The sequence below is a fragment of the Osmerus eperlanus genome, chromosome 20, assembly GCF_963692335.1.
Source record: "Osmerus eperlanus chromosome 20, fOsmEpe2.1, whole genome shotgun sequence".
NCBI lineage: Eukaryota > Metazoa > Chordata > Actinopteri > Osmeriformes > Osmeridae > Osmerus > Osmerus eperlanus.
In genome coordinates, this window is record NC_085037.1 from 5,836,386 (window position 1) to 5,850,407 (window position 14,022).

Below are 14,022 nucleotides of genomic sequence, written 5' to 3' on the forward strand. Positions count from 1 at the left end.
TACAGATGTCAACAAACACGTCCAACATGTGAAAGGACTTGCACACTGTCTCCAATGTATTGTATTCATCTATAGTTTCATGTTAAACTCTTAACATACAGATTCTAGAGATGTTATCCACAAACCTCTACGAGAGAATAATGAACAAACAAGCTGATTAGCATTACTTACTACTATGTGTGTACTATGAGCTATATATTATAGCTTACTATTCATGTTACAGGAATGAAAAAACTCTGGCCCTTTATTTCTTTCCAGAAAAATCGACATAGTTCTAAGATCATAATGGCATGCACCCCACATCAATGTTCGTATTGTGACATCAATCATACTGAGATTTTTACTGAGACATCTCTCTGTGGCTCAGTACAGTATGTTTTTTGTGAACGTGCTGGTGGAGAAGGAGGGGCATGACATGCCTGTGTAAACACCATCCTCCCACACTCTGCTGAAGAGATTGGAATGTGCGGTTCACCTTCAACAAACCAGGCCCAGAGAAAAACAAGATCTCCACCAAGAACTTACCTGAAGTTACCCCATCTTGTGTGGGGCATAACCTCGAATGGATTTGACTCAGTCAGACTACAGGCTAAAACGTAACATTCCTCTTTCTGAGACACATGTACTGTATAAGCTGTCTGAGCCGTTAACCTGTTATCTGCTATACACATTTTCTCTCCCCTATGTCTTCATTTGAGCAAAGCGTTCAAAAGCATATTATCCCTTCTCTTATGTTATTACACAAGTCTGCACGGATGTGAAAAAATCACCTTGAGTGAATGAAAGCCAAACAAGGTTGAATGTGCTATCTGACTCTCCGGTCTGTCTTGTGCACATGCAACTTGGGTGTGCGTTTCCAGGCCTGGGCTCATGGCTCTCGTCAGAGAGGTTGTTTTGAAAAGTGCATCGTAATGGTGCAGGTGCCCTCTCTGTGGACCCCTGACTTCACTCTCTCTGCCTTGCAGAAATATGCCCTTCTCACAGTACAGCGGGACAGCTAATCTCCCTTTGGACTAATTTTAGCATCAGCATCAATCAAGGGAGGGTTGCTGAGCTGTGTCTCCCCCAGTCCCCTCCCTTTCAGCCTGGGCCGGTGTTGCGCTGTCCCACTGGTAACTTGTTGACACCGAACTGGCAAAAGGACAAAATGGTGATAATATGATACTGACTGGCTCTTACTGTTTAAGCCAGCCGCATAGGTGAGGACGGGGAGCCATTGAATCCATAATGGATTTGAATTATTAATGAATAATAATTTTATAATAACTTTGTGTTGTGGAATGCAATATTCATGCAATTCTGTTTGATGCAGGAGGGTAAACATTGTTGGTGTTCTGTTCAGTGTTCCAACAACAACATGGTGGAGGTCAGTGATTGGGTTAAACTCACCAATAGAAACAGATGTTTTCCAGACTACTGTGGAAATCCTCTCTTAGACACACACTGGCCTTGGTCTGTAACAACTACGGCACTGTTTTGACTGAAGATGAGATTGTATTGTTATGTTCCTTCTTCAGAATAATCTAAACTAGTTGGGTCTGTGTTGTCATGGGTGTTTTTACACGTACACAGACAGACAGGATTGCTGAGTTGATGCAGTAAGGTGATTTGCTTCTAGTAACACACAAGGCAGAATATTTTCAGTTTGGCTTTGTAAATGGTCAGAGGTGTCATTGTGTCGAACATGAAGTCAATAGCCAGAGCAGAGATAATGTTCAATATGCAAATGGAACTACTGTAGTGAGCGTAGCCACAAAGCACTGGACGGGACCAGCTACAGGGCATACAGAAGTGATAAGCACAAAATACAAAGCCTGTTATTCATATGATAATCTCTCTGACACCTTTCACTTCCAACAGGTTTTTTTTACGGTTCTTGGGACAATACAAACATCCTTGGTCATAGAGAGCAGGGGGAATCCCTTTACAACTATCTCTATTGGACTTGGAGAGATTTTTCAGAGGCTCGTAAGCACCCATATCAGAATACACAACATATGAGCTTCAACAAAGTGGTCCTTGTGCTATCTTCCTCCGGCTATTCACATGATATAGTGGATGAAAGCGGCTGTGGCTCAGGGGGTAGAGAGGGTTGTCTGTTAATCGCAAGGTTGGCGGTTCGATCCCCGACTCCTCCTAGGTCATGTGCCGAAGTATCCTTGAGCAAGACTCTGAACCCCAAGTTGCTCCCGATTGGCAGGCCGGCGCCTTGCATGGTAGCTCGCTGCTGTCGGTATGTGTGAGTGAGAGTATGAATGGGTGAATGAGAGGCAAACATTGTAAAGCGCTTTGAGTGCCGCTAAGGTAGAAAAGCGCTATATAAATGCAGTCCATTTACCATGAAAGAGAAAAAGAGACAGAAAGCAGGGCAAACTGCAAATACATTATAGATGGTTTCAAACACAATAAGGTAAATGGCCCAGTTCTTTGTTGGAGCACTGTTTGTGCGCCATGAGTGAAGTTCATCCAAACAATGAACTGAATTATTATCAAACAGGAGTCATTTTCATGCCTTCTTTGTTTTCTGAAATAATAAAGGCATACAGTCTCAGGGTAACAAACTAGCCAGGGGCAGGGGAAGTGAAAGCTGTAAAACGTACAAACAGAGGAAGCCTAAGTCCGACCCTCCTACATTCAGGGTGCAGAGGAAACGACACAGCACATCATGTTCCTTGCTGAAACTAAAACAGGAAGTGTCTTGTTAGCTCCTTGTCTCGTGGGAGTCAGAAGACATTACGCATGGCTCCAAATCTGTGGTAGAATAAATGTCCTGGCTCAGCAAAGGAGGACAGGTCACATCTCTCCCCTAACAACCCGAACAGACGTGTATATAAACCACACCACAATCTAACAAGAAATGGCTTTATGGCCTTCACTAAGGATTGTTAAACTGTTGTCAGGTTTGTTCATCTCTCTGAGTGCAAGAGCAGTAGGCAGGGAACCTGGGGTAATCAGCAAAGGTGGAGTTAGTCAAGATTACAGTAAGGATAGGTCACGTTCTTCCCTCCTATTTTAGTCTCAGGGTGCAGAAGAAGTGAGCAACCACTTTCAGCCTGAGCTGAATACACACGGGCACCCTTGGGAGGGGGTGGGGGGGCACCATGTCTCTCCCAAGAGACCACGGAACATTTGTTCAACATCAAACCAAACACTACGGTTTCCTCTTCCTTGTCATATTTTCCTTCTGTTCTGACTGACATGTCATCCATTTTTTCGCTGGAGAATGAAACGACTGTGAGATAACGACCTTGTTCATGATGTTGGGTTAACCCCTGAAGCCACGTGCGCACCTTTCTTCACTTTCCAAGGTTAAATCCTCTTTTTGACTTACGGCATAATCGTTCCGACCAAGGCTTAAGTATCAGAGTGTCCTCAAGGTGTTCCTCAGCATGCGGTCTGGCTCAATCTCATTCTGGACCAGTGTCAGAAACAAGGACACCGTGTGGTGGTCACACCTGTGGCAGCGGGCGGGGGAGGGACCTGCATCCACCCTCCACCCAGCCTGCTTGTCGCTAGGCCCGGATTAGTCTCTAATCACTGTGGCCTACAAGTGGTCGACAGCCAGCGATTAGGGTAGTATTGAGGATAGCGGGTTGAACAGTTCAAACTAACAATTGCACGTGCAAGTCTGTGCACTTGACCTGGGTCTAAAAATTTGCAATGAAAAACGACCACTGTTCAGTTATTCTGGGTTCAATACTATAGTTTTACTATTGTAATCAACAATCAACAAGACTGGTGACAGTCTTATTGATTAGTGATGAGCGCTGGGCTACACGTGATAAGTGGGAATCAAACCTGCTCGTGTTGCTCTGTGTAATTTGGATAGGATAACCTTTAGCTAGGCAACCAAACCTGTGACATCTTGCATTTCCTGACACAGGCTAACACTGAATTCTCATGTTACTTTACAGTAAAATGGACATCATTATCTCTATTTACTTAACTCTTGTGCTGCCTTCGGGTCACATGACCAAAAGGTTCATAACGAACCATCGTTGTGTTTACCCAATTTTACCCAATACAAAAACAAATAAAAATAATTTAATTTTAACCTTTGCAATGTGAGGGGTCTGAGACAGCCCAACAGTTAAAAGAAAATGCTTCACTTTGTTTTTGTATGCGGTAAAGTTGTCGCAATACGACGGTGGGTCACAATGACTGATGGGTCAGAAAGACCCGAAGATAACACAAGGGTTAACCAATGAAAGTTATTGATTTGATCATATATATAACCCAATATAGTTTAAACTAAAACTGTATATCAATGTTGAATTGGGTTGGGGTTAGGTCTGAACAGAGAACCTCAACATTATAGAGAACTGCCTGTGTATGCAGTTCTGATTGATCTATCCCAAAGAAAGAGGATACATTGAATGCTGTTCATCACACGCAGCAATGTGCATAACCTCACATTGTTTAAGTTATGTCATCATGTTGGCCCCTCTCTGTTCATGGCATGAAGAGACTGCCACCAAGAGGACAACTGTTGAACTACAACATATTTATTTTGTCAGTTGGGGGTTGACATTGAGATCTAGTGACAAATAGCTACAGACTAAAAGATTATCTTTGTGAGGGACACTTGGGACAAATAAATAAGTCTAAAAAACAACAAGTGCAAAACAAGGTTGCTAGGTGCCTTCACGTGGAGGTCAAGCTGTGTTAGACCAGACAAGAGCCTAGTAAAACAACTTGGGGTTGTTGTCGGTCAGCTACCCCGTAATGCAAGCTGACATTCTTCCAAGCTGTTAAAATGTAGGTGCTGTCGAGAGCTGTAAATTGTCAGCTCCTTGATTTTGCCTGGCCCAGACACTAGACTCCTCTCTAGTTACAACTCAACCTTGTCCAGCCTGGCTCATTTCCAGTAAGTAGGGAAGCATATCAAATTGGACTGGAGTAGAATGACAGAGCTCCTGTTTAGGGTGTTATGCCACGTACAGCATCATCAGAGAAGTGGGTGACTTGAAGTACCAATATTTTGCTGAGGGTTATTGCATTTGATGTCATGAAATGTGAATAATAATCAAAGGAAGCACACTGCATTGGTGTTCAAGCATTTAATGATCTGATGCATGGTACATAGATGACATTTGATGTGTCAGAGAATGCCGGTTGGATTTAGGTTCAAAGTATTTCTTTTAAGTTGCAGACATTTTGATCATATCACTACAATTCTTCCAACCAAATCAGACACGGGTTCCTAAGTTCCCAATGCAGACCACATAGTACAACTCATCAGAAGCTCTCCCTACACAGCTTTCACAATAGCTCTCGTTGTTTACAGCTGTGGAACTAGGTGTTCCAGACCCCTGCAGAGGTCAGCAAGTCAATCACACCCAGTGTGGTAAACAAAGGAAAATGTTCCATCGTGTTCCTCCCTGTACAGGTGGGTAGGCCCCGCCCGTCAGAGGTGCAGTAGACAGCTTCCCATTCTGTTCCCGATGTCACACACCACTTTGAGCTGTTGAGCACTGTTTACAGTCCCACATACCACACCTGTCCTTCACACCACATGACTGGTTGCGTAATGTGTTTTTCTCACTGGGAAGAAACAGACAAGCACCTGACGCCTTCCCTCGAAGCGTTTGCCTAAACTGCACGCGTGTTGCGTGATATCGAAATATGGGTTGCAACATGTTGAATGGGATTCTACAGTAGGCTATGCAGTAAAATTCTAAATTATAAGCATGCACCTTGCACTTCTGGACTATTTGAGCTGACTGCACACATTCTCTGTGAGAGTGAGTACGTGACCGAGTGCACGTAGTCAAAAGAAAAGGTCTTAGAGTTAGGTCATTCCCCTTATGAACTCCATGTCAACATTTGCCCTTTCACCACATTGTTATAGATAGAAGCTCCTAACTCACTGTGGACATACAGTATAGTTAGCACACAATATAACTCTTGATGGAAAAATTCAAAAGGAATGGTGTATGGAGACCTCAACTTTCTCAAATCTATCCTCTTGAGGATTTAGCTGGTGAAGTGATGGTAATTTGACATCTATATGAAGAAAAAACTTATATGACCTAAAATACTTAGGACATATGTTAATCTCAATCATGGTTGACATGTATACCTATATTCTATAAAATAAAAATGAAAGAACAGTTTGCTTGAAATTAATACATTTGTCGCTATAGAAAACTGCAGGACAGCAGGTTGCAGTGGGTTAATATGAGTTAGGCCTGGAGAGAACAGATAAACACAAAATCTAAACGCCTTTGTCTGCTAGGGATTACCCATATTCCCAGTAGGACACGGTTAAATGTGACACCAATACACTTGTAAGTGGGAGTAATTTGGAGGAAAACAGTGTGAATGGAAGACAGACATTCATCTTTTAAGTCCCAGGAATGGACAATATATGACTTTTAAATGACTTATGGATGGCATGATTAAAAGAAAGCTGTAGTGCACTGTATGTTCAATAGCTTTTATGAACGGTGTATGAGTAGGCTATTCAGAGTCTTAAACACTGCACTAGCTGCCACTATTACAAACCTATTGAGCAGTTCGCCATCTACTGGTATATCATGTCAACACAACAGTATTTTATAACATATTTTCTTACATTCAACAACACATTTGTAAACTAACACACTTCAGTATGTCACATAAATAAAATGTGATTAAAACACCTGATTTGTCTTTTTTTTTTTTTTTTTTTTTTACCTTAAAACGAGTAAGATATTGGTTGAGAAACATTACTTACATGAAAACGTGAAATCAGTCACAGTATCACTGCAATTGCACACCTATTAAAATCAAGTATCAAAAGGATAAAATGAATATTAACCACACGGCCACATCGCAACTTCAGCTCACTCTGAATGAAACGGTGACAACAGCCTTGGCTGTCCTCGCAAGTGGTCCCCATTATAAAACATGTTTAAAAGCAACGATCCTCCACATCCCATCACGTTTAAGGATTGCATAGCACTACTATTATTCTCTCCATTATAAAATACAACTGTTCAGAGTGTCATTGACGAGCAGCTTTGGCCTCCGATGTCTGAAAATGGGGGTGGTCCTCTCATTTAGGACAGTTTGGCTTCCATTCCAGTGTTCTGTTTAATAAGTGGCTTCATCCATGTTGTCGTCGCTGTCTCCTCCAAACTCCTCTCCATTGTCAAAGTAAGACATGATGTAATCGGTATCCTAGAATTTCGAAAGGTTTGGTCAAACCCCCAAACTGCTCAACAAGGGACACTCATTGCAACTTCCACAGTCCGCTTAAAATGTCATAGCTATGGTTTTGTTTGTTAATTATTTTTTTGGTTACCACTTTAACAATAGTCACTCTCCTGAAATACAGCTTTAGATGCCATTGGTCACAAAGGAATAGTTTCATCATAAAAATATGCTATAACACGGTAGGGAGCATGGACAAATGGAGAAAGAAATAAAGTTAAATGACCAGCAGGAGTCATTACCTCTTCTATGTCCTCCTCATCAAACTCCTCTTCTGCCTGTTCCTCCTCTTCATTTGTCTTCTTCTTCTCCTCATCCTCCTCTTCCTCTGAGTTGGCAGTCTCTTCTTTCTTTTCAAGAGTCTAAAGGATTTGGTTTCCCAACAAACAAATGAGTGTTTATCTGGCAAAAGGATTCAGTATGTCCCTGTTTACAATACCATATTTCAGACCAGTCAAGGCTATGTGATGGATAAAATAGATATATAATGTGAATAGCCGTTTATGACTTTAAACTAAAGGTGTTGTTGACATCCCACCTCTAGCTTGGTGAGAATCTCTTCCTTGGCCACTGTTTGCTTGAGTCGTTTAACTTGGGCTGTAGGTCCTGGAAGGAAGGAATGAGAACATCAGTTCACTAGATGATTCTACTATGCTCATATCAAAATTGTAAAGAGTTTGTAGGAAGTACCCGAACATGGCAATACAAGACATTCTATTTGTTTATACGCCACTCACTTTTTATTTGAGGCTTCCTCACTTTGATGCAAAGTTCTTTTGGCAATCTGCTCCAGTCTAGAAAAGAAATGTACACCAATACACTCAGTAACCACTGTATGCACCACGGATTAATAATCTATAGATAATGTGACATAATTAAACATTAAACAAGACCCAATACAGATTGTCACAAAGAAAAGGGGATTAACTATCTGGCGCCATCTGTTGGAAATTATTACTGATACAAGATGTCACCCTTTAAGGCAGGGCTGCTCAATCTTGTTCCTGAAGAGCAACTGTCCTGTATGTTTTCATTTCAAACGACCTGACCTCACAACTGGGGTTGGAGTAAAAACCGACATGAGGGTAGATCTCCAGGAGCATGGTTGACCAGCCCTGCTTTAAGGTGAAGAACCAAGCATAGTTCCTCTTGGAATAACCATTCCAATGATAACCAAGAGTGCAGAAGGAGCAGTTCACTAGGAGTGGTTGTGAATAGGAGACAGTGCAACAGTGTGAACTGTTCTCTCGACTGTCCTTGTCCTTGAATACACCCCTGTCCCTATTCTAACCCTAGCCAATCAGTTAGAAAAAACCCACCCCAGCAGACCATCGCTCACCTGGATTCCACTCAATGGTCCCGTCCTTAGGTTCCCCCGTCTGGTATTTATCAGAGTAGCGATCAACGTCTATGGTGGAAGTTATTCAAAATTAATAAATAAAGTAGACAATATACTTTCCATCCTTTCCAATTTCTCGTCATAGGGGGAATTCCATCACAGCAAACTTTGTTTGTAAGATCGCAGCTGGAAATACCCAGTTGTAGTGCTTGATATATTGATCCACCCTACAGGAGTGTGGATGCTACCTCTCTTGGAGGCAGCGCGCCTGATGTAGAAGGGCAGGTTCTTGGTGGCAGCCCTCAGTTCCTGCTTCAACGCCAGCATGTAATCCATCTCCTCTCCTGTCTGCAGGGGCACTGGCTGGGCAGTCATGGGCTGGAGCACAAACACAGACAGCTTCGTCAGTAACGGGTACAAATCACAATTAATTTCATGTCATTTACGTCACAATTTCATTAACAGTCAATCAAAGTGTCAATGTGTTTTGTGGTATCAGATTTTGATTTACAGATCCCCTCACATTTGGTTGATCTGTAAAGTTAAACTTTTTTTGATTAGATTTGACAGGACTGATATAAATACAACATACTGGAAATAAAGGTGATGGCGTGAAGGTGGTAGGGGGTAGGTTTTCACCCTTTCCAATCCCCACATCTTCCAAATTGAAGGTCAGCTGACTCCTTCCACGACCCCTGCCACCTCTTCCAGCCATAACACTGGTAGAGGTAAACATAGATGTAAAGAACATCAGACAGAAAGTGATGGATACCTTTTTTTCACTTGCGAACGTATGTCCTCTCCTAGTAGACGTTACGGTTAGTGTTGTCTACTACTACAATGTCGAATCCCATTCATTACAGTATAACAAACAACCGTGATCATCTGAATGTATATAATCATATGTTGGGTAACAAACAAACGCATAGTACTGTACAGAATTATGGGTAAATAAAGCTAGACCATGGCTTTACAAGGTAATGAATCATTTACCAAATCGTGGGTTTATTTCAATACTTACATTGATGATTGCTCTACACTTCATTGATGCCAAAGCGAAGGAAATTAAAGGGCTAGACTGATTCCCTGGCAACAACAATAGCTAACAGCACTATATAGTCTTACTAAATTTAGATGAACATATGATCTTTTCTGTACACTTTGGCAGATACGTCCTACCTTGGTCGACTTACCTAGACTGCTGATATTAAGGCACTGACACTCCGTTTACAGATAGTAGCCTAGTAGGCTACTGTATATTGAGTAGCTCGCTATAGCCTGCCAACGTGGTTGTTTTACCAACCGGGTATGGATACTAGCAAATTATATTTTAAGGCATCTAATACAACTAGCATTATCCACTATCCATGTCGGCTAGTTGCTAAGCATGCAGCCTATGTTACACACCTTTTTTATGAAGAAGGGAAGCTAAGAAGTAGGCTAAAAGTGTGTTCTAACACACACGTGTCCGCTAGGGTGTAGCCACTCTCACTCCATTTTCCGGTTGACTTATTTAGAAAGTTTCAAAATAAAGGTTTCAAAACGTTGTCGTTTTTTTGTATTTAAATGTGAAAGTTAAACTTTTGCAAAAAAATATATAGGATACTGCTACAATACAACACAACACCACAATAGTATCCTATTAAAGGATAAATAAAGCCACGGAAAGAAGCTTGGACAAGGCCAACGAGTTGAACCAGTATAGGTTACACTGAGTCTGTCAACCTGCTCCCAGTTATGATTGCCCTGGCGATTATAGGCGGTGAAATGAGTCAGTATTCAGGGGAGGTCTCATATTAATCGAGATTCTGGAAACTAAACCGGTTGTCATAGAAACAGACAAGATGTCCAGTGTCACCCTTTCATGTGATGGTGTCCTCCTTTCTTCTCTGTGACTATCTCCTCCCCTGGGCCTCTTCACCTCGTAGTCTTGCAGGACTGCTAAAAGAAAGGGGTCAACCAGCGGTGAAAGCAGAAGAAAATACAGTGTTTTTTTATTAAGATTCACTTCATGATATTGATCAAATCTCTGGTAGGCTACATGACATAACATTTTAGGGTTAAAAAGTAGGCCTACATGCAAACTGTTGTGTTTGTGTTGGTTGAATGCACTATCATGTTTCCAGAGGTATCACTGCTAATCTAGACTTGTTGAAATGTTCTTGGCAAGGGGGGTGGGGGATGGTTGAGAGACAAAAAGGATTAAGGGGGGCTAATTAGGCTACCCCACGCATCAGTAATTACCCCTACATTTGTAGTCTTACTCCCCTACACCTTCACCCTCTGTGAGTTAAATTAATGTTTTTGATCTTTCTGATGGGGAAAATGACTAACTTTTCAGTCACTGACTGGCAGAAAACCAAAAACATTCTGTAGAAATAACGGTCTTATTTAATAGGGTTTCAATCAAAAGTGTCTCATTGACCCCACTGAAGACTTCTGACATCTTCTACGCCAATTTTCTATCCCCTTTCAAGCTTAACTCTAATATCTGATTTTACATTCCAATACCTTCTGTCTTAAGTTGGACGTTTCAGATACAAACATCTCTAATCCTTTCGCTCACTTGCCTTAAATCCTCTTAGGGGGTCCACATGCTGGCTGGCGCCATGTACTTATTGTCCAAAAACAAACAAAACGATCATTTAAAAGAATCAGCGCATCTATCTATATAAATCTGCTCACAAATTATCTCTGAATCTGTAACTCATAACTCATTGTCCCGTGAGAAATTAATTATGCCTATAAATAATATGCACGGTATTGCTCAGTACGACGATGGCGAATCTGTGTAGTTCCACCCAAGGTGCAGATCAGATTCAGCCAAGATTGCAGCAAGAGCCAATGAATGGAATACGCCGACAATCAGATTGAATCAACCGCGTGCAAGAGAGAGAAAGAGAGAGAAAGAGAGAGAAAGAGAGAGAGACAGAGGGTGAAAGAGAGCAGAGCGAGGATTTTTAGAGGTACCTGAGAGGGAGCGCACAGAGTAGTTTTAGGTACGAGCAGGACCTTACGTGAAATACGGATTTAACATATTTATTGCTATTGCAATTATTTACTGTTATCGATCACTACATTCAAAACTTGAAATGGATAGTAAACTTGCAGACTTTTCTGGAAAATGGAAAATGAAAAGCTCCGAAAATTTTGAAGAACTTCTTAAAGCACTCGGTGAGTTTTGTCTTTACTGTCATTCGTTTGTGTAATTTTTAGAACTGAAATGTACAAACATTTAAGCATTTTTGGAAAAGTCAAAGACTGGCAGTCCATTTTACAGAATCTCACACTGGGGTAGGTGCCAATATGGAGTGACAGAATGGTTTGTGGTAAACCAGTAAAATTGTATTTAATTGTCATCCTTTGAAAATATTTTCAGTATTCTGTGATGGACTGTCAGTGGGATATCAAAGTAAACCCTAAATTAAATTAATTAAAATATGTAGGGGACATATAAGCATGCACATGATACTCACAATATGCATATTCACACACACATAAAGTACAGAGTGAATGAGAGAGAGAGAGTGACAGAAAGAGAGAAAGAGAGAGAGAAAGACAAAAAGAGAGGGAGAGAGAGAGAAAGAGTTAGAAAGAACGAAAGAAAGAAAGAGCGGGGTTAGAAGAGGGCCAGTCAGTGACATACATTAAATCTGAAAACAAATAGTCTGTGGAAGACTGTTTTTTTTTTTCTTTCTCTCACATCTAAAGTGAGGTCCTCATGCGATTGTAATTAAAGCCAGTGTAAACGTAACTATGCCCTCAAAGTGGCCCCCTCTGGGCCTCCACAGCCCCCTGGAGTCTCTCTGTGTGCCGGACGCCATTCTATCAGCCCAGACAGAAGTAGAATCCAATGTCGTGAAGCCTTGCACCAAGGTTCAATATGTGGTTGATGAAACAACTGAATAAGTCAATAACCAGTGGATACAGGCCGTAAATCACTAATTACAAGCAACATATTTGACCTCGATCAAGTGGAACAGGAATTGCTTGTTTAGAGTTAGTTCGTCATGGAGCTTGGCTGTGTGTGCGCGGCTGTGGGTGTCCTCCAGGTGTGAATGTGTTCCTAAGGAAGATAGCGGTGGCAGCAGCCTCCAGGCCCGCGGTGGAGATCAGTCAGCAGGAGGCGACCCTGTCCATCCAGACCTCCACCAGCGTACGCACCACCCACATCTCCTTCACTGTGGGACAGTCCTTCAGTGAAAGCACAGTGGACGGGCGCCCCTGCACGGTAACCCAGCACCCCCGACACCGTCTTATCTACATCCGCACCATGCGCCGCCCCGAGGGGTCCGCTGTTATTCTACGCATATTTTCCTCCAAGAATGTGCACAGAACCAGGGGGTGCACACCTACGTGGTTTACATTCTCTCCATTATGTGTGATGTTATTCCATGCATTTTTTTTCCTCTCAGCCATAGCGTATGGAAGCAGGGCTTTGCAGCCTGCGGTATAGGCATGTGGAAGTCATTCCTGTGTAATGTGATAGTTGTTCTTGGTGGTGACACAGAGGTATGCTCTTCCTCGTCCCATGTCTGGTGAAGTGTGGAGGACAGACGAGGCCCCCTGGTAGACAGGAGGCCTGGAACATGCAGCATGCTGAGAACTGTCAAAACCTGCTCATCTGTGGCCACCTGCTTATTCGTGAACACAGGAAGACCTTTCCGGTTGGAAAGCTGTCGTTGATATGCATGGTCGTCTCTTTGCCTCCCTTCAGAGTTTTCCTCAGTGGGAAACAGACAGCAAGATCAGCTGTGAACAGACTCTGCAGAAAGGGGAGGGACCCAAGACTGCCTGGACCCGTGAGCTGACCAATGATGGCGAGCTCATATTGGTAATGCAATCCATCCATCCAATCGGACTCTGGAGTCTTCAGTAAACAGTGTTTGAGAGTCTTTGGAAGAAATCCATACCAGAGTGTATATGTATTAAATCCCTTTACTTTTGCTTTTCAGACAATGAGTGCTGGGGATGTGGTGTGCACCAGAGTTTATGAACGAGAATGATGGAGATTCTTTGGACTATATACCTTTATACTTTTATAATGCTGTTTATACATTTATATACATCTAATACACGTACATTTATGTATGCGCCTTCTGTTTGCCTATTCAAGTCATATTTGGTCATGATTTCTGGTTTATATCTATATTAAATGCAATGTTGTCTAATCAAGTCATGTTACAATGAAGAATATCCCACTACTAAAGCCATATTTATTCTTCTGCATACTGAAAAAAAATACAACAAATAAATGCTGCATGTATATTACTACCAAAGCAACTGTACATTTTACGTTTCTTACAGCTGTTTTAACATAAACATGAATGAATGAATGGATAGTGTGTTTGCAAGGCTTCTAAAGTTTCCTTAAGCCTCAGACCTACAAAGAAATGTCCCAAGTCCCTTTCTTTCTGTCCTCCCCTCTCCCTCTCCACCCACATTTTCCGTAACTCCTTGGTACTTGTCCACTTGTCCTTTTAATG

At 42.0% G+C, this 14,022-nt stretch overlaps 2 protein-coding genes across 3 annotated transcripts; one reads left to right on the forward strand and one right to left on the reverse strand.

The window, feature by feature from the left end:
* Positions 1-5,045: 5,045 nt before the first annotated feature.
* Positions 5,046-10,048, reverse strand: polr3gla (RNA polymerase III subunit GL a). Of its 2 annotated transcripts, none has more exons than XM_062445891.1 (8): positions 9,944-10,048; positions 9,129-9,255; positions 8,785-8,914; positions 8,537-8,605; positions 7,935-7,991; positions 7,736-7,803; positions 7,440-7,559; positions 5,046-7,164 (listed from the first exon to the last, which is right to left on the reverse strand). In XM_062445891.1, the coding sequence occupies exons 2-8, from the start codon at positions 9,249-9,251 to the stop codon at positions 7,078-7,080; spliced, it is 654 nt and encodes a 217-aa protein (XP_062301875.1). In that variant the 5' UTR covers positions 9,252-9,255; positions 9,944-10,048; the 3' UTR covers positions 5,046-7,077. The 2 variants fall into 2 exon arrangements, with proteins under 2 accessions (XP_062301875.1, XP_062301874.1); XM_062445890.1 differs by having other exon boundaries at positions 9,730-10,038.
* Positions 10,049-11,427: 1,379 nt separating this feature from the next.
* LOC134040867 (cellular retinoic acid-binding protein 2-like) lies at positions 11,428-13,809 on the forward strand. The gene is made up of 4 exons (XM_062487018.1): positions 11,428-11,710; positions 12,589-12,767; positions 13,254-13,370; positions 13,492-13,809. The coding sequence occupies exons 1-4, from the start codon at positions 11,629-11,631 to the stop codon at positions 13,540-13,542; spliced, it is 429 nt and encodes a 142-aa protein (XP_062343002.1). The 5' UTR covers positions 11,428-11,628; the 3' UTR covers positions 13,543-13,809.
* The last annotated feature ends 213 nt before the right edge of the window (positions 13,810-14,022 follow it).